Source organism: Bufo bufo, chromosome 8 (genome assembly GCF_905171765.1).
Source record: "Bufo bufo chromosome 8, aBufBuf1.1, whole genome shotgun sequence".
Lineage (NCBI taxonomy): Eukaryota > Metazoa > Chordata > Amphibia > Anura > Bufonidae > Bufo > Bufo bufo.
This window is the reverse complement of record NC_053396.1, coordinates 54,287,931-54,313,730: the sequence shown is the minus strand read 5'-3', so window position 1 is coordinate 54,313,730 and position 25,800 is coordinate 54,287,931. Positions and strand designations below refer to the sequence as shown.

General features: G+C 41.7%; 1 protein-coding gene across 1 annotated transcript in view; it reads left to right on the top strand.

The window, feature by feature from the left end:
• Positions 1-25,800, top strand: part of FRMPD3 (FERM and PDZ domain containing 3) — a 634,362-nt gene that overhangs the window by 349,810 nt on the left and 258,752 nt on the right. The window contains exon 8 of the mRNA XM_040406286.1: positions 9,430-9,566. Coding sequence (XP_040262220.1) covers positions 9,430-9,566 — 137 coding nt within the window. The remainder of the gene's footprint in view (positions 1-9,429; positions 9,567-25,800) is intronic.

Genomic DNA, 25,800 nt, shown 5'->3' with positions numbered 1-25,800 from the left:
CCTTTTGCAGCCCTCTAGCTCTTTCCTGGGCTGTTTTACAGCCTTTTTAGTGCCGAAAAGTTCGGGTCCCCATTGACTTCAATGGGGTTCGGGTTCGAACCCGAACATCCAGGTGTTCGCTCAACTCTAATCAGGATGTCTTCAGTTCAGGACCGGAACGTTTTTTGGCCGGAGTAAATACCGCAGCATGCTGCGCTTTTTGCTCCGGTCAAAAATCCTGAACACTTTCCGCATCGACGGATCCGGAATAATAGCCCATTGAAATGTATTATTCCGGATCCGTCCTAACATCTTCAGTTGTTATGACGCAACGACGGATCCGGAAGTTGCGTCTGCGCTAGGAAGTAGGAAGGACTTGGCTGGCGCGAAAAGAGACTGATTCGGAGATCCTGAAGCCAACATCAACGTTTTTTTTCCGGATCCGTTGTACGGATCCGGCCCCATACCGGATCTGTACGACGGATCCGTAAAAAAAATGTTGATGTTGGCTTCAGGATTTCCGGATCAGTCTCTTACCAAAAAAGCCGGAAAGATCCGGCGTGTAATTCCGGCAAATGGAGTACACGACGGATCCGGACAACACAAGTGTGAAAGAGCCCTAAAACAACTGTTTGCAGCATTCTTAAAAAGAAGGAACGCATCGGTGAGCTCAGCAACACCAAAACACCCAAAAGACCATGGAAAACAACTGTGGTGGATGACCGAAGAATTCTTTCCCTGATGAAGAAAACACCCTTCACAAAAGTTGGCCAGATCAAGAACACTCTCCAGGAGGTAGGTATGCGTGTCAAAGTCAACAATCAAGAGAAGACTTCACCAGAGTGAATACAGAGGGTTCACCACAAGATGTAAACCATTGGTGAGCCTCAAAAACAGGAAGGCCAGATTACAGTTTGCCAAACGACATCTAAAAAAGCCTTCACAGTTCTGGAACAACATCCTATGGACAGATGAGACCAAGATCAACTTGTACCAGAGTGATGGGAAGAGAAGAGTATGGAGAAGGAAAGGAACTGCTCATGATTAGAGTTGAGCGGACACCTCGATGTTCGGGTTCGGCCGAACTTCACAAAAAAGTTTGAGTTCGGAACCCGAACTTTACCCCGAACCCCATTGAAGTCAATGGGGACCCGAACTTTTGAGCACTAAAATGGCTGTAAAAATGTCATGGAAAGGGCTAGAGGACTGCAAATGGCATCAAAATGTGGTTAAGAGCATGGCAAGTGCTCTGCAAACAAATGTGGATAGGGAAATGACTTTAAATAACATAAAATACGTAAAAAAAATAAAATAAATCTTGATCTAGGAGGGCGAGGTCCATATGGAGTAGGAGGTTGTGGAGACGGTGGATGTGGAAGTGGCGGTGGAGGAGGAGGAGGTAGCCTACACTGCTTTTTGGTTTTAAATTTATTTATATTTTTTTAAATTAGGGTACACCCCAAAACATTAGGAAATATAACCTGTGATAACCCCCTCCAGTCGTGCTAAACACACGTTCAGACAATACACTGGCTGCAGGGCAGGCCAGCACCTCCAAGGGGTAAAGGGCAAGCTCAGGCCATGTGGCCAATTTGGAGACCCAGAAGTTGAAGGGGCAGACACCTGTCAGTCAGTTCGTGTAGGCGTGTGCACACTTACTGCTCCACCATGTTGCATGTCCCCGTGATGTTCACTATCCAATTTGATATCTGTTCTATCAACATTCGATGTTCTTTTATGCGCCTACCATGGTGATCACGGGTGGCGGGGAATCAGGGTTCCAGGCCGGAGAGGGAGCCTGAGAAAAGGATACCACATGCAAGGGAGGTGAATGGATGAAATTAAATGTAATCGAGCGGAAATGTGGGACAAAGTATTGAAACATAAGCTTCCAAGTTAAGGAGGGGGCGTACAGCAATTACCCACTCACGACTCGGGGAGGTAGTGAAGATAAATAATAATACAGGACTCTTAAGATGCCCTGTTATTGGAATGATTAATAAAACATTATAGGGAATGTCACTGTGGTATTTTAGATTTTTAAACGTTAGCCAGGAGAGGCCCTGCTGCCGCTTTGTTGACTCTAGCTAACTTCTGCCTGATAGCACATCCCTGTGACGTCCACCATCCATTTGGATATCTTCTCTATCAACTTTCGATGTTCTTTTCTGAGCCTACCATGTTGATCACGGTTATCGGCGAATCAGGGTTCCACGCCGTAGAGGGAGCGTGAGAAAGAGACCACATCCAAGGTAAGATTAATTTTTTCAAATTTAAAATTATAGAGCGGAAATATGGGGCAAAGTATTAAAACGTAAAAGTGGGACAACTTTTTAAAGTTTAAGCATTGAATGAAAGGATGTGGCGCGCATCAATTAATGAAGAATTTCTTAAATTTTATTCCCTGTCAACTATGCAGAGCAGGGGTTTCTATCCGGCAAAATTTAAAAAATGTCACCTGACAATGTAACAGACGATTTTTTTTAAATTTACGTTCCTGTCACCTATGTAGAGGTGCCTCAGTGACATCCACCATCCATTTCGATATCTTCTCTATCAACTTTCGATGTTCTTTTCTGAGCCTACCAAGGTGATCACGGTTATCGACGAATCAGGGTTCCACGCCAGAGAGGGAGCGTGAGAAAGGGAGACCTCATCCAAGGGAGGTCAATGGCTGCAATGGGATGAAGCGGAAATGTGGGAGAAGCTATTGAGGCGCAATTGTGGGACAAATTACTGAAACGCAAATGTGGGAGAAACTATTGAGGCACAAATCTGTGACAAATTACTGAAGCGCAAATGTGGGAAAAGTTATTGAAGTGCAAATGTGGTACAACTTGTTAAAGTTGAAGCATTGAATGAAAGGAGGTGGCGCACATCAGTTAAAGAAGAATTTCTGAAATTTTATTCCCTGTCACCTATGCAGAGCAGGGGTTTATTCACATCCAAAATTGTAAAATGTCAACCCAAGAATGTAACCGAAAAATGACACAAATTTATTAACCTGTCTACTTGGTAGAGCAGGGGTCTATGAAAGAAAAAAATTGTTTGTCACCCGAAAATGTAAAAGAAAAATTATTGAAATTTATTAAGCTGTCAACTAGGTAGAGAAGGGGTATATTACACCCAAAAATTTGTTAATTTCACCAGAAAATGTAACAGACAATTTTTTTTATTTTTACCTGTCTAGTAGGTATAGCAGTGGTACATCACACCCAAAAATTGGTGAATTTAACCAGAAATTGTAACTGACAAAGTATTGAAATGAAATGACATAAAATAAAATACGTACAAATAAAAAAAAAAAAAATTGATTTATGAGGTGGAGTACCATATGGAGTAGGAGTTTGAGAAGGCGGTGGACGTAGTGGTGTAGGTGGAAGCGGCGGTGGAGGAGGACGAGGTAGCCAACAGTTTTTTGGTTTTAATTTAAAAAAATGTAATTAGGGTACACTCCAAAAGAGTGTGAAATATCCAAAATAGAAGAATGAGCAATTGCGCTGCAGTATAACAATGGCTGGTTAAGGCAGGTATACATGTCTATTCTGTACAAGGTACGGACAAGTCCTGTGGGATCCATGCCTGGTTCATTTTAATGAACGTGAGCTTGTCCACATTGGCTGTGGACAGGCGGCTGCGCTTGTCTGTGATGACGCCCCCTGCCGTGTTAAACACACGTTCAGATAATACACTGGCTGCAGGGCAGGCCAGGACCTCCAAGGTGTAAAGGGCAGGCTCAGGCCATGTACCCAATTTGGAGACCCAGAAGTTGAAGGGGGCAGACCCATCATTCAGTACGTGTAGGCGTGTGCACACATACTGCTCCACCATGTTGGTGAAATGCTGCCTCCCACTAAGACGTTCCATATCAGCTGGTGGTGCTGGTTGTTGTGGCGTGCTGACAAAGCTTTTCCACATTTCGGCCATGCTAACCCTGCCTGCTGAGGTGCTGGCGGTGCCCCAGCTGCGTTGGCGACCTCTTCCTCAGCCTTCGCCTTGTGCTTCCACTGTGCCCCCGCTGTCAGGTGGAAATGTGACCAGCAGGGCGTCTATTAGCGTGCGCTAGTACTCGCGCATCTTACGATCACGCTCCAGTGACAAAGCTTTTCCACACTGCCCAAAAAGGGGTGTTTTATTAATAGAAGAATATAACCCTGTATATAAATATCTTACACGCCCTAACCCACACTAGGCCGCAATTAAAGATTTATGCCCAAAATGGCTGTATTTCAAATACCTGAATAGAACCACAGTATCTAAAGTGTGTTTCTCACAATGACATATGCAGCAAAGGCTGAAAAATAAACTTTTTTTTCCCCAAACGTGTGTTTGTTTAATAACTGAATATTACAGCAGTATATAACCCTTGAATTTCACACGTGCTGATGCTGCAAGGGCTGTAAAATGGTGTATTTTGGCAAAAAAAGTGTGTTTTTAAAAACCCAGAAAATGATGGCTGTATTTCTAGCTTAAATTGCACACTGACTAATCCAGATGTTGTATATTGCCAAAAAAGTGTGTTTTTTTACTAACATAATATGAAAGCTGCATATATTAAACTTGAATTTCACACTTGCAGATCTGTAAAATAGTGGATTTTTAAAAACCCAGAAAATTATGGCTGTATTATTGCACACTGACTAATCCAGATGTCGTATATTGCCAAAAAAGTGTTTTTTATTTTACTAACAGAATATGAAAGCTGCAGAATCACAGGTGCATATCCATGAAGCAAACATAATTACAAAAAACAAAATTACTGCACACCGTTATATATACACACAATAGAGCTAAGAAATGGGGTCATCTACCAGGCGTCAAGGTGGCTTCCGCAGATGGGTCCCTAACACTAAATATACTGCCTCACTTTGGACTTAAGCCTACAATATTCAGGGCTGTGTAGGAACCAGCTACATAAGTACTCTGCTCAGAAGTCCCAGGTAGATGGGCGTGTTCAGTCTAAGGCCTCTTTCACACGACCGTTTTTTTCCCCCGTTTACGGGCCGTTTTTTGCGTTCCGTATACGGAACCATTGATTTCAATGGTTCTGCAAAAAAAAGGAATGTACTCCGTATGCATTCCGTATTTCCGTTTTTCCGTTCCGTTAAAAGATAGAACATGTCCTATTATTGCCCGCAAATCACGTTCCGTGGCTCTATTCAAGTCAATGGGTCCGCAAAAAAAACGGAACACATACGGAAATGCATCCGTATGTCTTCCATATCCGTTCCGTTTTTTGCGGAACCATCTATTGAAAATGTTATGCCCAGCCCAATTTTTTCTATGAAATTACTGTATACTGTATATGCCATACGGAAAAATGAAACGGAAACACAACGGAAAAAAAAAACGGAACAACGGATCCGTTTAAAACGGACCGCAAAACACTGAAAAAGCCATACGGTCGTGTGAAAGAGGCCTAAAAGAGGTGCTACCCTAAATATATTATATTTTCTTGTAATATATTGAGGGTAGCACCTCTTTTAGACTGAACATGCCCATCTACCTGGGACTTCTGAGCAGAGTACATTTGTAGCTGGTTCCTACACTGCCCTGAATATTGTAGGCTTAAGTTCAAAGTGAGGCAGTATATTTAGTGTCAGGGACCCATCTGCGGAAGCCACCTTGACGCCTGGTAGATGGGCCCGACACGTATGTATGCTAAGAGCTTCCATTACTCATTTATAGTCGGTATTGTACCACTTTTATCTAGAATGACCACCATTTCTTAGTTCTATTGTGTGTGTATATATAACGGTATGCAGCCATTTTGTTTTTTGTAATTTTGAGAATATGAAAGCTGTATATAACGTTTGGATTTCACACGTCCAGATGCAGCTAGGGATGTAAAATAGTGTATTTTTCACAAAAAGTGTGTTTTAACCCCTTAGGGACTCCCACAGCCTTATTTTACCTTAAGGACCAGGCCATTTTTTGCAAATCTGACCAGTATCACTTTAAGTGCTGATAACTTTGAAACGCTTTTACTTACCCAGGCCGTTCTGAGATTGTTTTTTCGTCACATATTGTACTTCATGACACTGCTAAAATTGGGTCAAAAAAGTTAATTTTTTTGCATAAAAAAATACCAAATTTACCAAAAATGTGGAAAAATTTACAAATTTCAGAATTTCTGTTTCTCTACTTCTGTAATACATAGTAATACCCCCAAAAATTGTGATGACTTTACATTTCCCATATGTCTACTTCATGTTTGGATCATTTTGGGAATGATATATTTTATTTTTTGCGGATGTTACAAGGCTTAGAAGTTTAGAAGCAAATCTTGAAATTTTTCAGAAATTTTCAAAAACCCAATTTTTAGGGACCAGTACAGGTCTGAAGTCACTTTGCAAGGCTTACATAATAGAAACCACCAAAAAATGACCCCATTCTAGAAACTACACCCCTCAAGGTATTCTAAACTAATTTTACAAACTTCGTTAACCCTTTAGGTGTTTCACAAGAGTTATTAGCAAATGGGGATGAAATTAGAAAATTTCATTTTTTTGCCAAATTTTAACCCATTTTTTCCCACTAACAAAGCAAGAGTTAACAGCCAAACAAGACTGTATCTTTATTGCCCTAACTCTGCCGTTTACAGAAACACCCCATATGTAGTCGTACACTACTGTACGGCGACACGGCGGGGCATAGAGGGAACGGAGCGCTGTGTGGTTTTTGGAGGGCTGATTTTTATGGACCGGTTTATTTACACCGTGTCCTGTTTCAACCCCCCTGATGCACCCCTGGAGTAGAAACTCCCTAAAAGTGACCCCATTTTGGAAACTACGGGATAAGGTGGCATTTTTTTTAGGACTATTTTTAGGGTACATATGATTTTTGGTTGCTCTATATTACATTTTTGTGAGGCAAGGTTACCAAAAATTGAAATTCTGACATTTCATCTCCATTTGCCATTAACTGTTGAGGAACACCTAAAGGGTTAATAAAGTTTGTATAATTAGTTTTGAATACTTTGAGGGGTGTAGTTTCTTAGATGGGGTCACTTTTAGGGAGTTTTTACTCTAGGGGGGCATCAGGGGGGCTTCAAAAGGGACATGGTGTCAATAAAAAAGGCCATCAAAATTGGCCTTCCAAAAAAACATGTCGGTCCTTTCCTTTTGCGGCCTCCCTTTTACTGATACAGCAGTTTACGACCACAAATGTGGCGTTTCTGTAAACTGCAGTATCAGGGTAATAAATATTAACTTTTGTTTGGTTCTCTCCCTGAAATCACCAGCAGCATCCTCTCCCTACACTAATAACAGCAGAGTGACTTGCAGCGCTACGTGACTCCAGCTTATATAGAGGCTGGGTCACATGCTGCACTGGCCAATCACAGCCATGCCATTAGTAGGCATGGCTATGATGGCTTCTAAGGGCAAAGAGTTAAACGCTTGTTGATTGGCTGCTCTGCAGCCTTTCAAAAAGCGCAGAGAAATCGCCGAACACCGAACCCGAACTTTTACTGAAATGTTCAGGTTCTGGTCCGGGGACCTAAAATCCTAAAGTTCGGTACGAACCCGAACTTTACAGTTCGGTATCGCTCAACCCTACTCATGTTCCTAAGCATACCACCTCATCAGTGAAGCATGGTGGTGGTAGTGTCATGGCGTGGGCATGTATGCTGCCAATGGAACTGGTTCTCTTGTATTTATTGATGATGTGACTGCTGACAAAAGCAGCAGGATGAATTCTGAAGTGTTTCGGGCAATATTATCTGCTCATATTTAGCCAAATGCTTCAGAACTCATTGGACGGCGCTTTACGGTGCAGATGGACAATGACCGAAAGCATACTGCTAAAGCAACCAAAGAGTTTTTTAAGGGAAAGAAGTGGAATGTTATGCAATGGCCAAGTCAATCACCTGACCTGAATCCGATTGAGCATGCATTTCACTTGCTGAAGACAAAACTGAAGGGAAAATGCCCCAAGAACAAGTAGGAACTGAAGACAGTTACAGTAGAGGTCTGGCAGAGCATTACCAGGGATGAAACCCAGCGTCTGGTGATGTCTATGCGTTCCAGACTTCAGGCTGTAATTGGCTGCAAAGGATTTGCAACCAAGTATTAAAAAGTAAAAGTTTGATTTATGATTATTATTCTTTCCCATTACTTTTGGTCCCTTAACAAGTGGGAGGCACATATGCAAACTGTTGTAATTCCTACACCGTTCACCTAATTTGGATGTAAATACCCTCAAATTAAAGCTGACAGTCTGCAGTTAAAGCACATCTTGTTTGTTTCAATTTAAATCCATTGTGGTGGTGTATAGAGCCAAAAATGTTAGAATTGTGTCGATGTTCCAATATTTATGGCCCTGACTGTAGCTTTTAGGCCTGGGCTACACTGAGACTTTATGTAGCATGACTCATGACTTAGCTATTTAATGACAGCTGTAGTCCACAAGATTGTATTCAACTTAATGCATTCATTATGCATTGTAGCTTCACCCTTAGGACTCATGCACAAGAACATATTTTTTCCATGTCTATTCGATTTTTTTTACGATCCGTATGTGGAACTATTTACTTCGATGGGGCCACAAAACCCCCCAGAAATGACTCGGTGTGAATTTTGTGTTTGTATACCCACATGGCCGTTCCACAAAATAATAGAACATGTCCTGTAATTGTCCACGTTATGGAGAAGGATAGGACTGTTCTATTAGGGGCCAGCCCTTCCGTTTCAGAAAATGCAGAATGCACTTGGCCAATATCCATATTTTGTGGATCTGCAATTTGCAGAGCACGAAACAGTTGTGTGCATGAGCCATAAGGCTGATGAGTTTGTAGTAGTTTTCAATTTTCTTGAGCAAAAGCCAGAAGGGATGCAAAAAAAACTGCAACAAAAAATTTCACAAACAGCTGTGTGTGAAACTAACCCTAGTCTTTTAAATAATTTAAAGACCAATATTTGATTTTGCAATGATTGGAAAGTTTTTTTTCTTGTGAACTGTCACAGGAAGACACTTGCATCCATAGCCCCTAGTGGAAAATTCTCTCTCTCCTATTAAATGCAAGAAATATGGTCATATGTCATACTTTTTTCTTGACTGGATTGTAGCAAACATTGTAGCACACCATTTCTATACCACACAAAGTTTAAGGAAAACTATGCTGTCGGCCCCTAATTTTAGATTTCCTGTTTGATGTATAACACTCTACAATGATGTAAGCTTAACAATGCCAAATACAGTATGTCCACATAAAAATTGTGAGCATACCTGAAAACGTTTGTGTTCAATGAAACAAATGTTTTGTTAAGGTAAGCATGGTCATTGCCCAGTGTATTGGTGGCTTTTGCAGCATACAGTACTTCAGTTATGTTCATATGTTTATACAGTATAATGTAATGCTGAGTGATTAATATTATGTAAAATTAATGTAATGACCATAATCTGGTGAAAATTTCCTTTGTCTTACCATTTTTTTCAATATCTTTTTAGAGTCGTAATGATGTGATTAGAGAGCGGTTAGGAGCTGAACTAAAGCCAGAAATTCTCTTGGGACTCAGTGCACTACACATCTACATAAGTGTGAGCTCATCTCGTCCAGGTCATAAGATTTCACTACGTGGAGTTGAGTAAGAACAATTTTTGTATTTGTTTAATTAGTTTAACCTCTTAACCTGTTTGAGACACATAACGTACCGGTACGGCATGTTGTTCCGGTACTTAAGGACACATGACGTACCGGTACATCATGTGTAGTTCCGATCACCGCCGCCCGGCGGGCGGTGATCGGGACTGGGTGCCTTCTCAAATCATTGAGCAGGCCCCCTCCGACAATGAGCCGGGGGGTCCTGTGACCCCCCCATGTTGGCGATCGCAGCAAACCACAGGTCAATTCAGACCTGCGGTTTACAGCGTTTCTGGGTTATTCGGGTCTCTGGGGACCCGATAACCCGGAACAGGATGGTGATCGGTGGTGTAATAACACCACCAATCACCATCCTGCGATCCTGAGAGGTGATGATGACATCACCTCTCAGGATCGGCTCTCATTGGTTGGCTGGGCGGGCGGGCAGTTCAAATTACAGCAGCGCTCCTCTCTTCCTATTTTTGGCGCCGGGATCTGAGGAGAAAGGAGCGCTGCATGTCGATCTCCAAAGCCAGCACCCCCATCTGTGCATGGATCATCAGCCAGCACCCCTACACACACACACACTAAATAAAGTTTAACACGCACACACACACACCCTATGGCCCGCCGGATGTTCTCGGCCGAGGAGGCATACGCCCAGCTTGCCTCCCAGTCCGAGAGCCCCAGTGAGGATGAGGATGACCCCACTTTCCTTTTGTCATCCGCATCCTCCTCATCAACTAGCGATGATGATAAGCCCCCAATGCGGCGAAGACGCTGCCAGGCGGAGCAAGAGGACCGCCATGCTAGGGACTCTGTTGCCCACACTAGTACGAGCAGCTCTGGGGCTTGTACTAGTTTTCCGGCCCACCAGTTAAGACCACCTGAGCCCCCTGCCGGTGAACTTGTCTGGTGTACCGCAGAGCAATTCCTGATTTTGTAGGCCAACCAGGAATCCAGATTTCCACAGTGGGCTTCACTGAATATGACTATTTTAGTCTTTTTTTCAGTGACCACTTTGTAAATCTGATGGTGGAACAAATGAACCTGTACGCCCAACAGTTCATTGCTCAACACCTGGGCTCTTTTTTGGCTAGGGCCGGTGGCTGGACTCCGGTCAGTGCAGCCGAGATGAGGACGTTTTGGGGCCTCGTGCTGCACATGGGCCTAGTCAAAAAACCTAGTGTCAGGCATTACTGGAGTGGGGACGTCCTCTACCAGACCCCACTTTACAGTACGGCCATGACACGCTCCCGGTTTCAGGCCATCCGGAAATGCCTGCATTATACATATAATGCAGTATGTCCCCCGTCCCCCAAGGTGATCCTGCCTATGACCGCCTGTACAAAATCAGGCCGGTCATTGATCACTTTGGGGCCAAATTTTTGCAGGCCTATGTACCCGGAAGGGAGGTCGCGGTTGATGAGTCTCTCATTGCTTTCAAGGGGAGACTCCTTTTCCACCAGTATGTTCCCTCTAAGCGGGCGAGGTATGGCCTGAAGCTGTACAAACTTTTTGAGAGTACCTTAAGGGTACACTTACAAGTTTCGTGTGTACGAGGGGCGAAATTCCCGTATTCAACCCCCAGAATGTCCCCCCACTCTGGGTGTTAGCGGGAAACTTGTGTGGGACCTTATGCACCCACTGCTAGATAAGGGTTACCACCTGTACGTGGATAACTGTTATACTAGTATCCCCTTGTTCCAGTCCCTTGGCGCCAGAACCACGTCCGCTTGTGGGACCGTGCCGAAAAATCAACGCGGCCTTCCTACCCTACCCCTCCAGGTACCTATCCCCAGGAGTGAGACCCGTGCCCTTACCAGTGGAAACCTGTTGCTGGTCAGATATAAGGACAAGAGGGATGTCCTTGTACTGTCCACAATTCACGATAACGGCATCACCCCTGTCCCTGTGCGAGGTACCGCGGCAACGGTCCTCAAGCCTGATTGTATCGTCGACTACAATCGGTATATGGGAGGAGTTGATCTCCCTGATCAAGTCCTCAAGCCATATAATGCCATGCGCAAAACCCGGGCATGGTACAAAAAAGTTGCAGTCTACTTGGTACAGGTTGCCTTGTACAACTCTTTTGTGCTGTCCCGGAGCGCTGGCAACACAGGGAAATTCCTTCAGTTCTATGAGGCAGTCCTCAAGGACCTGACCTTTTCTGACCGGGAAAGAGCAGGCCGGAGTACCTCGGGAACTGGAGGTGCCCGGATCTTCCCTGGCCAACACTTTCAAGGTGTGGTCCTCCATACTTGAAAGAAGGGACAGACCCCAAAAAGTTGCAGAGTGTGTCACAGGAGGGGGATACGGAAGGATACCACTACTTAGTGTGACACGTGCCCCGATCATCAGGGCCTCTGCATTATTGGTTGCTTCAGGGAGTACCACACTTCCATGGAGTACTAAATTTATATTCCCCTTCCCCAATTAAGCAATTGACAATCGGATAAAAAAAACTATGTTTCTCAGACTTGAACAAAAAAAAATATTTCAAAAATATTACTTAGTAAAACTAAAATAAGGTATCGCCACTTCCGTAAGAATCTACTCTATAAAAAATACCCGATGACCTAACCCCTCAGATGAACATGGTCAAAAAAAAAACGGAGCAAAAAAACTTTTTGTCACCTTACATCACAAAAATTGTAATAGCAAGCAATCAAAAAGTCATATGGCCCCCAAAATAGTGCCAATAAAACAGTCCTCTCATCCCGCAAAAAATGAGCCCCTACCTAAAATAATCGGCTAAAATGAAAAAAAAAAATACTCTTAGACTATTGAGGTACTAAAATGTTATTTTATTTTATTTTATAAAAAGATAATATAGTGGAAAACATAAATAAATTTTAAAAAAGTAAACATATTAGGTATTGCCGCGTCTGAAAGAATCTGCTCTATAAAAATACCCCATGACCTAACCCCTCAGATGAACACGGTCAAAAATTTTTAATAAAAACTGTGCCAAAGCAGCAAGTTTTTGGCACATTTTCCATTTTAATCAGTTTTTTTCCAGTAACAAAGCAAGGGTTAACAGCCAAACAAAACTTTATATTTATTACCCTGATTCTGCAGTTTACTGAAACAGCCCATATGTGGTCGTAAACTGTTGTATGACCAAACGGCAGTGCGCAGAAGAAAAGGAACGCCGTATGGTTTCTGGAAGGAAGATTTTGATGGCCTTTTTTTTATTTTTACCCCATGTCCCATTTGAAGCCCCCCTGATGCATCCCTAGAGTAGAAACTCCATAAAAGCGACCCCATCTAAGAAACTACACCCCTCAAGGTATTCAAAACTGATTTTACAAACTTTAGTAACCCTTTAGATGTTCCTCAACAGTCTATGGCAAATGGAGATTAAATTTCCGAATTTCTATTTTTGGTAACCTTGCCTCAGAAAAATGTAATATAGATAAACCAAAAATCATATGTACCCTAAAAATAGTAAAAAAAAAACGGCCACCTTATCCTGTAGTTTCCAAAATGGGGTCACTTTTATGGAGTTTCTACTCTGGGGGTGCATCAGGGGGGCTTCAAATGGGACATGGTGTAAATTAACCAGTCCAGCAAAATCTGCCTTCGAAAAACCACACGGCGCACCTTTCCTTCTACCCCCTACCGTGTGCCCGTACAGTAGTTTACGGCCACATATGGGATGTTTCTGCAAAATCCGGGAAATAAATATAGCATTTTGATTGGCTGTTAACCCTTGATTTGTTACTGGAAAAAATGGATTAAAATGGAAAATTTTCCCAAAAATTTTAATTCTCAAATTTTATCTCCATTTGCCAATAACTTTTGTGCAACAGCTAAAGGGTTAACAAAGTTTGTAAAATCAGTTTTGAATACCTTGAGAGGTGTAGTTTCTTAGATGGGGTCACATTTATGGAGTTTCTACTTTAGGGGGGCTTCAAATGGGACATCGTGTAAATAAACTAGTCCAGCAAAATCTGCCTTCCAAAAACCACACAGCGCACCTTTCCCTTTTCCCATGCCGTGTGTCCGTACAGTAGTTTATGGCCACATATAGGGTGTTTATGCAAACTACAGAATCAGGGCAATAAATATTGAGTTTTGTTTGGCTGTTAACCCTTGCTTTGTTACTGGAAAAAATTAATTAAAATGGAAAATTTGCCCAAAAATCGAAATTCTGAAATTTTATCTCCATTTGCCATTAACTCTTGTGGAACACCTAAAGGGTTAACGACGTTTGAAAAATCCGTTTTGAATACCTTGAGGGGTTTAGTTTCTAGAATGGGATGGTTTCTATTATGTAAGCCTCACAAAGTGACTTCAGACCTGAACTGGTCCCTAAAAATTGGGTTTTTGAAAATTTCTGAAAAATTTCAAGATTTGCTTCTAAACTTCTAAGCCTTGTAACGTCCCCAAAAACTAACTTGGTTCGCGTTTTTTTCAGATAAAAAAATCGGTGAAGGATCTTATATCCAAGTGGCTAGATTGAATTTATCTTTCACCGTTTTTTTATCTGAAAAAAACGCGAACCAAGTGGCTAGATTGAATTTATCTTCCATTTAAATTATCGCAGTGAACCAAGCGGCCATATCAAATTCACCCTTCATCCGAATTATCGCCGCAATACGGTTCGAGTGTGAACATAAGTAAGAACTGAGGAACCATTAAGCGATTGTGCACCCATATTCCCAATATATCCCCTGGTTCCATTCGCAAATATTTTCAAAAATATTTTCTTATCCGAAAAATATTTTCCGAAGCAACTTCATCTGATTTATTATTCCACCAGAGTCTGATTACGAACTTTTGCAACAAACCAGCGATTATTTTGTACATCAGTATATTGTGACTTACATAGCCACTAAGACCTTACCATTGTGGATTCAGATGGTCTAGTATTTTATTTAATATTGTAATTTTTTATTGTAATTTAGCAGTATTGGCCAATCTAGATGTTTTATTATGTGTGTCATAGATGTGAATAAATTTTAAATCTGACGTGAGCACTTTCTGCGTGACCCTAGTATATTGTGAGTGCCGGTCATTCTATTTCTTCTAGTATTTATTAAGTAAACGGGGGTTTACATTTGACCGTGCACCCAGCCATAATTCCCCACACAAAGTAGAGCCACTTATATCCGAATTACTATGTATTATATTAGTAGAGAAATTGAAACTTGGAAATTTGCTAATTTATCCCAAATTTTGGTAAATTTTGTATTTTTTTATAAATAAAAATGAATTATTTTGACTTCATTTTACCAGTGTCATGAAGTACAATATGTGACGAAAAAACAATCTCAGAATGCCCTGGATAAGTCAAAGCATTTTAAAGTTATCACCACATAAAGTGACACTGGTCAGATTTGCAAAAAATGGCCTGGTCCGTAAGGTCAAAATGAGCCCAGTCCCTAAAGGGGTTAATTGTATGTATACTAATGCTAGAAGCCTGACTAATAAAACTGGTTAATTGGAATTAGTGATGTGTGAGGAGGACTATGACATAGTGGGAATAACAGACATCGCTGGATGATCGCTATGACTGGGCGGCTAATGTACAGGGTTACAGTCTGCTTAGAAAGGATCGCCAAAACCGGAGAGGGGGAGGGGTCTGCCTTTATGTAAAGTCCTGTCTAAAACCCACAGTCCGAGAAGATATAAGTGAGGGACATGAACCTCTGGAGTCACTGTGGGTAGAAATACATGGAGGCAAAAACAATAATAAAATACTAATAGGAGTTTATTATAAACCACCTAATATACCAGAGTCCACAGAAAATCTGCTACTAAACAAGATAGACGAGGCGGCAGATCATAATGAGGTCGTTATTATTGTGGACTTCAACTACCCAGTGTAGACATTCAATGGGTGAAGTCATAGATGTTAAGTATGAATCACTGTGGCTGCTACTCTCAGTGATATAAATCCCGGAGGTAAGTTGTGACAAGTGATGTTAGATCACCGAGTTTGTGGTAGCTGGAGTTTGGGTCTGGGATTTAGGAGTGACTGAAGAGTTTGGATGGGAAGGTCACTCCCATACTCCATCCCGGGTGTCCCTACTGCAAGTAGGTGGAAAATAAACTAATTAAGAGACATGCTGCCATAGAGTGTTTGGTGTGTTTGTGAATCTGAGAGAGAGACCCCTGGACAAGACCACTTTGCAGAGTGGAATCTCTACCTTAAAACCTGGTGAGAAGTCTGTATCACCATTTCTTTATTATTTTCATTAACTGTTATTTTGATTATGGAAGCAACCCTGTACCGTTTTGCTGTGTGTGTCCCAATAAACCCTGGAAAAGAGACTGTCTGAATGGTCTTGTTTTAATACCAGATATAGACTGGGAAACAGAAACCTGTATATCTCATAAAGGAAACAGGTTCTTGGCAATAACCAAAGACAATTACCTTTCCCAACTGGTTCAGGATCTGACTAGAACAGTGGTGGCGAACCTATGGCACGGGTGCCAGAGGCGGCACTCAGAGCCCTCTCTGTGGGCACCTGCACCCTGGAAAAAGTTTATGGTATACCAATATGCCTTACTATATAAAGATAAGATGGGATGTCCAGCTTTGAAAAAATAAATTGTTCTTTATTCCAAAATGACACAGGATAAAAACAATCCAACACGGCAAGCAGGTCTACATGTTTCGGATGCTCTAATACTGATCCTTATTCATGACACATTGGTTGCTGAATGGCTACATACTTAAATAGCTGAACTTCCTAGCACTGGCAGGTGGTTTGGATTAGCAGGAGTGGACACACAAATTGGGTTCCGCCTACTATCCAAATGCCATGTGAGTATGAGGGCAAGGATACATATAGAAATAAAAAGTTGGATATGACATATCCAAACTGTTTTAAAAGTATTTATGAGCAAAGATCAGTAATGCAGGATTAAATCATGTTTGCGATTTAACCCTGCTGGGACTCGGGAACCCATGCGAAAAATCCAGTAGGACTCCCTGTTAAGGAGCTTTCGCTTGTAGTCACCACCTCTAGCAGGAGGATTAACCCTTTCTAGGGCCTGAACTTGAAAACCTGCGGTATCTCCCTAATGGGAGACCGCGAAATGTAGACTGGCCGCTGAAACATTTCTCTCTCTGGTATGTGGAATGTCTGAAAGGTGTTTACAGATTCTGACTTTTAAACTATTGGTTGTGCATCCAATATATTGCAGACTGCATATAGAGCAAGTAATGCAATACACCACATAGTTCGTGTTGCAATTTACATATTGTTTGTTATTAAAGGAATTGTGAGTTGCTGTTGAAACAACTGCTGAACCTGTTTTAATGTAATTGCAGCACATGCAAATGCGGTGGCCGCATTTAAATGTGCCTTTATGTCTCAACCAAGCACTTTTTTTTTTTTTTACTGGTGTCACTATCAGTGAAAAGACTTGAGCTAATTTTTTGCGCAAAAGTCGGTGCGCGACGTGCAATGCATCTGACACCTGCTAAGCTGATGTCAGACCACTGTTCGTCACACTTTTGAACAGATAAATGTTTTCTAACTATGGCGCAAATTTGTGAAAATTCCAAACTATAGTTGGTGACAAAACAGGGAACATTTTTTGCGGCTGCATTGGTTTGTCTATTTATACATGAAGGTAGGTCGGGTTGTGCTTTGTCCGGAAAAACAAGCCTGTCTCTGGGTCTGTTCAATGTGTTGGCCCTAGCTCGATCTAAGGTCCAAGGGGGGTACTTGCGCTCCGCAAGTCTCATGGCCACTATCTCCATCTCCATTTTTAATTTGTCATCTTTAGAACAATTTATTTTGGCCCGAATAAATTCCCCTTTAGGGATATTGCGGACCACATGTGGAGGATGGCATGATGTTGCCATGAGAGTTGTATTGCCTGACGTGTCGTTGCGATAGGTACTAGAGTGGACTTGATGAGTCGCAGAGTCACCCTCCAAAGAAAGATCAAGAAAGGCAATGGTGGTAAAGTCATGTGAGATAGTGAATTTTAGACAGCAATGGTTATTATTGAGAAAGGTCCCAAAAGATGGCACGGCCGCAGAATCGCCTGACCACACAAACAGCAGGTCGTCGATATAGCGGCCGTACCATCTCAGGGAGCCGCTGCCTTAGTCTTTTCCTGCCATTCATCAGTGCAGGGCGCACTATGAACAGCACAAGCATCGCATTGAATGTAGCCAGGCTATTATAGCTAATAGTGTTGAGCGCGAATATTCGAATAGCGAATTTTTTTTGCGAATATCGGCACTTCGCTAATATTTCGAATATAGCACTACAAATTCGCTATTTCGAATATTCGTTTATTTTTTTTAATTATTATTGTTATATTTTTTCTTTCCCACTTCCCAAAAGTAGTTCTTACCTGTCCTGAGGATTCCTGGCTTCCTGGCTGCTCCAGTCAGTGCCCGTTGCCGCTTCTGCCGACTTCCGTGCTCATGGAGCGTCCCCATCACCATGGGAACGCCTCCATACTAGAATGTACTGTCGGATGTGAGAATTAAGTTGAAATCGCAATGCGATTACTTCAAGTTATATTAATCGAATTGCGATTTCAACTTGGCACTGCTATATTCCATATTCGTTAACTTTGTTAATTCTAGCAAGCTGACCCATTAGAAACACAGCTCTAAGTTGAAATCGCAATTTGATTATTATAACTTGTTGTGGCGAAACCAACCTCGCCACTGGGTTTTGGAGAGGACTGGCTGCTGGCCTCTTGCCCCTGGATTATGGGCCATATACTAACTTTTAAACCCCTGAACCTATTCAAGTGAATTTTGGATAGGTTTGTCCCCAAGTTATACTGTTTAAATTGATGTTAGTTATATGTATGGCCAATGTAAACTCACAAAGTTGTAACAATTTATAATAAGTGTAATTTGTCAGCTTGGGAGGAAAATGCTGGGTGTGTTTCTATTGTGCCATTGTCCCATTGTGTGTTTAAATGGTGATGTCTGTCCTATTGTCTGCACATGTGTATTGGAGATTCCTCTTTGTCCTGAGAGATAATTGGATTACGCCTCGGGTGTCGCCAGGGCAGAGAGGAGGAAACCATGATGCATTGTGGGGATGTGTTGTGTCTGTGTGTCCTAAGTGCTGTTTATCTGTCCTATGTCACAGTCTTCATTCTGGTCCCCTAGGGGCGTGTACACCAGATGGGCTGTACTTACATTGTATGTGTTGTAAATTACTGATTGGTTGTATTTCAAACCCCTGTGGGGAGTACTATGTTTGTGGTTTGTGAATAAAAGAGGCTGTACGTGAAGTACAGTCAGACCACTGCTTGACCCTCAACACGGAGCCTTGTCTCGTTATTGGGGGGATTCACTGTATGCTGTTAGAAGACCGATTGCCAGAAGTGTAAGCTGATCCCTGTTCGTCTGCTAGCAGCTATTTGTGAGGTTCCAGTTTGGAGTGCTACTTTGTATCCAGTTCAGGAGTTGGTGTATCCTGCAGTAGCTGTGCCTGTCTCTCAGAAAGGGGCTTATCGCCTAAACGGATTTTAACCCCTTGTCTGCTCAGACGGTCCGTTACACTTGTATTAATCGAATTGCGATTTCAACTTAGACCTGGTTTACTATGGTTGGCTTGGTAGAATAAGTGAAGATGACGAATATGACGAATGTATTCATCATATTCCTCAAAACGAAGATAACGAAGTATTCTCCATCTGCGTTTTAGCTCCATATTCGTCAACTTCGCTAATTCTAGCAATCAAATCGGAAAGTTGACTATAGAGACAGCTGTGTTTAATTCGCTATGTGATTATATTACTTTGCTTTTTTTTTTAATAAATAGAATAATTATAATAATTATCAATAGGGATGAGCGAACCCGAACTGTATAGTTCGGGTTCGTACCGAATTTTGGGGTGTCCGTGACACGGACCCGAACCCGAACATTTTCGTAAAAGTTCGGGTTCGGTGTTCGGCGCTTTCTTGGCGCTTTTTGAAAGGCTGCAAAGCAGCCAATCAACAAGCGTCTTACTACTTGCCCCAAGAGGCCATCACAGCCTTGCCTACTATTGGCATGGCTGTGATTGGCCAGTGCAGCATGTGACCCAGCCTTTATATAAGCTTGGGTGACGTAGCGCTGCACGTCACTCTGCTGATTCAAGCATAGGGAGAGGTTGCAGCTGCGACGTTAGGGCGAGATTAGGCAGATTAACTCCTCCAAAAGACTTCATTCTGTGATCGATCTGCAGCTGTGGATCATTGAAGTGCTAATATCGACTTGCTCACTTTTTTGAGGCTGCCCAGAGCGTTTTTAGATCACTTTTTTCTGGGGTAATCGGCGGCCATTTTGTGACTTGTGGTGCGCCAGCACAAGCTATCACCAAGTGTATTTAACTATCAATAGTGTGGTTATTTTGTGCTATATCCTACATCAGCTGCAGGCTGAGCCTGTGTCACCGAAGTGCATTTAACCATCAACAGTCTGGTTATTTTTTGGCCATATACTACATCAGCTGCAGGCTGAGCCTGTGTCACCGAAGTGCATTTAACCATCAACAGTCTGGTTATTTTTTGGCCATATACTACATCAGCTGCAGGCTGAGCCTGTGTCACCGAAGTGCATTTAACCATCAACAGTCTGGTTATTTTTTGGCCATATACTACATCTGGTGCAGGCTGAGCCTGTGTCACCCAAGTGCATTTAACCATCAATAGTGTGGTTATTTTTTGGCCATATACTACATCAGGGGCAAGTTGAGCCTGTCACCCAGCGCCTAAAAAATAGACCTGACATTTCTATTCAACCAAATCTGTACTGTTTTAGCTGGTCAAGTTATTTGTAGTGACCGTAAAAGCACACTTTTTGTTCTGGGTTGAAAAACTATTCCCAAATTTGCCATTCTCAAAATAACTAGTTTCTGGTATATGAGCCCTACTTGAAATCTATCCCAAAAAGGATATCTTACATTGAAGGTGCTGATAGTGTCATTCAGAAAAACCTAAGACACACGCTACCGTGCAGATAGAAGTCTGATTCTGTGATTAAACCTATACCTGTCACACAGCGCAAAAAAAAAACAGGCCTGACATTTCTATTCAACCAAATCTGTACTGTTTTATCTGGTCAAGTTATTTGTAGTGACCGTAAAAGCACACTTTTTGTTCTGGGTTGAAAAACTATTCCCAAATTTGCCATTCTCAAAATAACTAGTTTCTGGTATATGAGGCCTACTTGAAATCTATCTAGTGGCCTGTTCCAGTGGGTGGGTGACGTGAAGCCTGATTCTCTGCTATGACATGAAGACAGATTCTGTGCTGACATAAGGCCAGATTCTCTGTTACGGGACCTCTCTCCTCTGCCTGGGTGCCTGGGCCTAAATGTGTGACAGTGGCCTGTTCCAGTGGTGGGTGACGTGAAGCCTGATTCTCTGCTATGACATGAAGACAGATTCTGTGCTGACATAAGGCCAGATTCTCTGTTACGGGACCTCTCTCCTCTGCCTGGGTGCCTGGGCCTAAATGTGTGACAGTGGCCTGTTCCAGTGGTGGGTGACTTGAAGCCTGATTCTCTGCTATGACATGAAGACAGATTCTGTGCTGACATAAGGCCAGATTCTCTGTTACGGGACCTCTCTCCTCTGCCTGGGCCTAAATGTGTGACAGTGGCCTGTTCCAGTGGTGGGTGACGTGAAGCCTGATTCTCTGCTATGACATGAAGACAGATTCTGTGCTGACATAAGGCCAGATTCTCTGTTACGGGACCTCTCTCCTCTGTCTGGGTGCCGGGGCCTAAATATGTGACAGTGGCCTGTTCCAGTGGTGGGTGACATGAAGCCAGATTCTCTGCTATGGCATGAAGAGACTGATTCTCTGCTGACATGAAGCCAGATTCTTTGCTATGGCATGAAGAGACTGATTCTCTGCTGACGTGAAGCCAGATTCTCTGCTATGGGACCTCTGTCCAATTGATATTGGGTCATTTTTATTTTTTTAATTTTTATTTTAATTCATTTCCCTATCCACATTTGTTTGCAGGGGATTTACCTACATGTTGCTGCCTTTTGCAGCCCTCTAGCTCTTTCCTGGGCTGTTTTACAGCCTTTTTAGTGCCGAAAAGTTCGGGTCCCCATTGACTTCAATGGGGTTCGGGTTCGGGACGAAGTTCGGTTCGGGTTCGGATCCCGAACCCGAACATTTCCGGGAAGTTCGGCCGAACTTCTCGAACCCGAACATCCAGGTGTTCGCTCAAATCTAATTATCAAGTATTATAAATATTTTATTTATTTAAAAAAAAAAGCAAAGTAATATTATCGCATAGCGAATTAAAAACTTAGCTATCTCTAGTCAACTTTCCTATTTGATTGCTAGAATTAGTGAAATTGATGAATATGGAGCTAAAACGAAGATGAAGAATACTTTATCTTTGTTTTGATGAATATGACGAATACATTCGTCATATTCATCATCTTCGCTAATTCTAGATATCAAACCAATAGGAAAGTTACCTTAAGTTAAAATCGCAATACGCGATTATTTAAATCGCATATTAATCGCGATAACTAGAATAATGACGAATATACGATTTAGACGAATATTCAAGCAAATATTCGCGAATTTCCTCGAAATCGAATATGGCACCACCCGCTCATCACTAATAGCTAAATGATAAAGTACATGGAAGATATACTATATTGGACTGTAGTATTCAGGTTACATTGCCGTGTTGGCACTTTGTGATAAATAAGTGTGTTTTGGGTTGCAGTTTGGGCACTCGGTCTGTAAGAGGTTTGCCATCACTAGACTAGAGGGACAGACATACTGGACTTAGTATTAACCAATAGACCTGACAGAACAACAGATGTGCAGGTTGGGGGACACCTGGGAAATAGTGACCATAAAGTAATAACCTTCCAATTGTCATTAAAAAGAGTGTTTCTCCATGGAGGAACAAAAATACCAAACTTAAAAAAAGCTAAATTTAGAATTCTTGAATATTTCGAATATACAGGGTGGGCCATTTATATGGATACACCTTAATAAAATGGGAATGGTTGGTGATATTAACTTCCTGTTTGTGGCACATTAGTATATGTGAGGGGGGAAACTTTTCAAGATGGGTGGTGACCATGGCGGCCATTTTGAAGTCGGCCATTTTGAATCCAACTTTTGTTTTTTCAATAGGAAGAGGGTCATGTGACACATCAAACTTATTGGGAATTTCACAAGAAAAACAATGGTGTGCTTGGTTTTAATGTAACTTTATTCTTTCATGAGTTATTTACAAGTTTCTGACCACTTATAAAATGTGTTCAATGTGCTGCCCATTGTGTTGGATTGTCAATGCAACCCTGTTCTCCCACTCTTCATACACTTATAGCAACACCGCAGGAGAAATGCTAGCACAGGCTTCCAGTATCCGTAGTTTCAGGTGCTGCACATCTCGTATCTTCACAGCATAGACGATTGCCTTCAGATGATACGAGATGTGCAGCACCTGAAACTACGGATACTGGAAGCCTGTGCTAGCATTTCTCCTGGGGTGTTGCTATCAGTGTGTGAAGAGTAGGAGAAGAGGGTTGCATTGACAATCCAACACAATGGGCAGCACATTGAACACATTTTGTAAGTGGTCAGAAACTTGTAAATAACTCATGAAATAATAAAGTTACATTAAAACCAAGCACACCATTGTTTTTCTTGTGAAATTCCAATAAGTGTGATGTGTCAAATGACCCTCTTCCTATTGAAAAAACAAAAGTTGGATTCAAAATGGCCGACTTCAAAATGGCCTCCATGGTCACCACCTATCTTGAAAAGTTTCCCCCCTCACATATACTAATGTGCCACAAACAGGAAGTTAATATCACCAACCATTCCCATTTTATTAAGGTGTATCCATATAAATGGCCCACCCTGTAGTGCTATATATTTGTTTTTCGAATATTCTTAATTTTTTTTTACTCAGAAAAACGGCAAGGTAATGATTGCATAATATGCAAATATTACGCGATCAATACAGGCGTGGGTCAAAAACAAATATATAGCACTATATTAGTTCTTTAGAATATTCGTCATTTTTTTTCAATCTGAAGTTATGATTCCTCCCTGCTTAAGTGTCTTGTCAAGCTACTTAAGCAGGGAGGAATCATGACTTCAGATGGAAAAAAATGACGAATATTCAAAAAAACGAATATAGTGCTATATATTCGTTTTCGACCCACGCCTGTATTGATCGAGTAATATTTGCATATTATGCGATCATTACCTTGCCGATTTTTCGAGCAAAAATGTAGAATATAACGAATATTCTAGTTCACGAATATCCGACGAATATTATACAAAATATTAGCGAAATATCGCGAATTTGAATATGACCCCTGCCGCTCATCACTAGCCATAAGCCATAACTGGGAAAAAGTCCTCAAAAATAAAAATACAGCCACAAAATGGGATATTTTTAAAAGTATCCTTAAATCTAATTGTGAGAGGTACATACCTTATGGGAATAAAAGTTTAAAGGATAACTGTCACACTTAGACCCTAATTTCAATTTTCATATATGTAGTTACTAATAACAGGATATTCCAGAATCAGTTACTATTAGACTGACTTACCCCATATTTAATAAGATTCAGCCCTTAGCAACCAATCTGCATAAAACTGCAATTTCACTATTCAGTTAAGATGGCCACCACTGCCCTCACCCTGAGGCTAATCCTACCTGCCCTCACTAGCCAGTAACAATAGCCCCCCAAAAGTGTCAGTAACCAGAGCCCTCCCCCTAAAGGGTTAATCTCCTGCAGCACAAAGGGGTCCTCTTACCACATGTTAATTTCATTTATACACTGAGCAGATGGCAGATCTCCCTTCCCTGGTCTGCGCTGATTCACCTCTGCATTGTCCAGCTCTGCTGAGTGAGGGAGCGTCTGCCAAGCGCAGGGACAGGGAGAAGTGCACACAGCCCAGGCACTGTTATCAGCTGCTGGGGAGGACCTGGCTTTAATCATTTACTTACAGTCCCTGGCTGTCAGTAATCTGACCTTGCACGCAGTGTCCTCCGTCCTTCTATGCAACACTATTTTAAGCACAGGTAAAAGTAGACACTACAAGGAACAAAAATGTGGAATTAAGGGGTAATTGAATACACAGTGAAAAGTAGAAATAGGGCCACCAAGGAGATATTAATCACCACAATCCAATACTCAAAAAAATAATAATACGACAGTTATACTTTAAAGAACAAGGAAAAAACTAATTTGGATAAATAGAACTGTAAAGAAAGCAATAAATGACAAAAAAATAAAAGCATTTAAATCACTTAAACAGGGGGAAGCACTGAAAAACTATAAGGAATAAAATAGATTATGTAAAAAACTAATAAAAGCAGCCAAACTAGAGACCAAGGGATTAATTGCCAAAGAGAGCAAAACTAACCCTAAAATGTTCTTCAATTATATAAATGGTAAAAAGTATAAATCTGAAGGTGTTGGCCCTCTACAGAGTAATGAGGGGGGAGTTGCAGAGAGTGATAAGGAAAAAGAAAAGCTATTATTTTTTTTTCACCACTGTATTCACTGAGGAAAATAAACTGTCAGATAAAATGCAGAACAGTAAATTTCTCATTAAAAGTGCCTTGTCTGACCCAGGAAAAAATACATCAGCGTCTTAAAAAGATTAAAATAGACAAATCGCCAGGACCAGATGGCATACACCCCCGTATCCTAAGAGAATTAAGTAATGTCCTAGCCAGACCCTTATTTCATATTTAACATTTGTCATGGGTAAACTGTTTAAAGGTTTTCTAAGAGAGGCTATCTTGGATTACCTCAATGAAAATAAGCAAATAACGCCATATCAGCATGGCTTTAATGAGGGATCGGTCATGTCAAACTAATTTAATCAGTTTCTATCAGGAGGTAAGTTCTAGACTTGACAGCAGCGAATCAATGGATGTGGTACACACTCAGATTTGGTCACTGTCACTAGTGGAGTACCTCAGGGGTCAGTATTGGGCCCTATTCTCTTCAATATATTTATTAATGATCTTTTAGAAGGCTTGCACAATAGAATATCATTTTTTGCAGATGACACTAAGGCTAATATCACACTAGCGGCAAGGAACTCCGGCAGACTGTTCCGGCGGGTGAACAGCCTGTCTGATCCGTGCTGCCGGTAGTGCACGCGTGCCCCCGGACTACCACTCCGGCCCAATTGACTATAATGGGGCAGTCCGTAGTTGGTGCTAGCTATCCAGTTTAACAAGAGCTGGTGAACTTGCCCTGCAACACCTTAATCACTAAAAGGTCATGCCTACAGT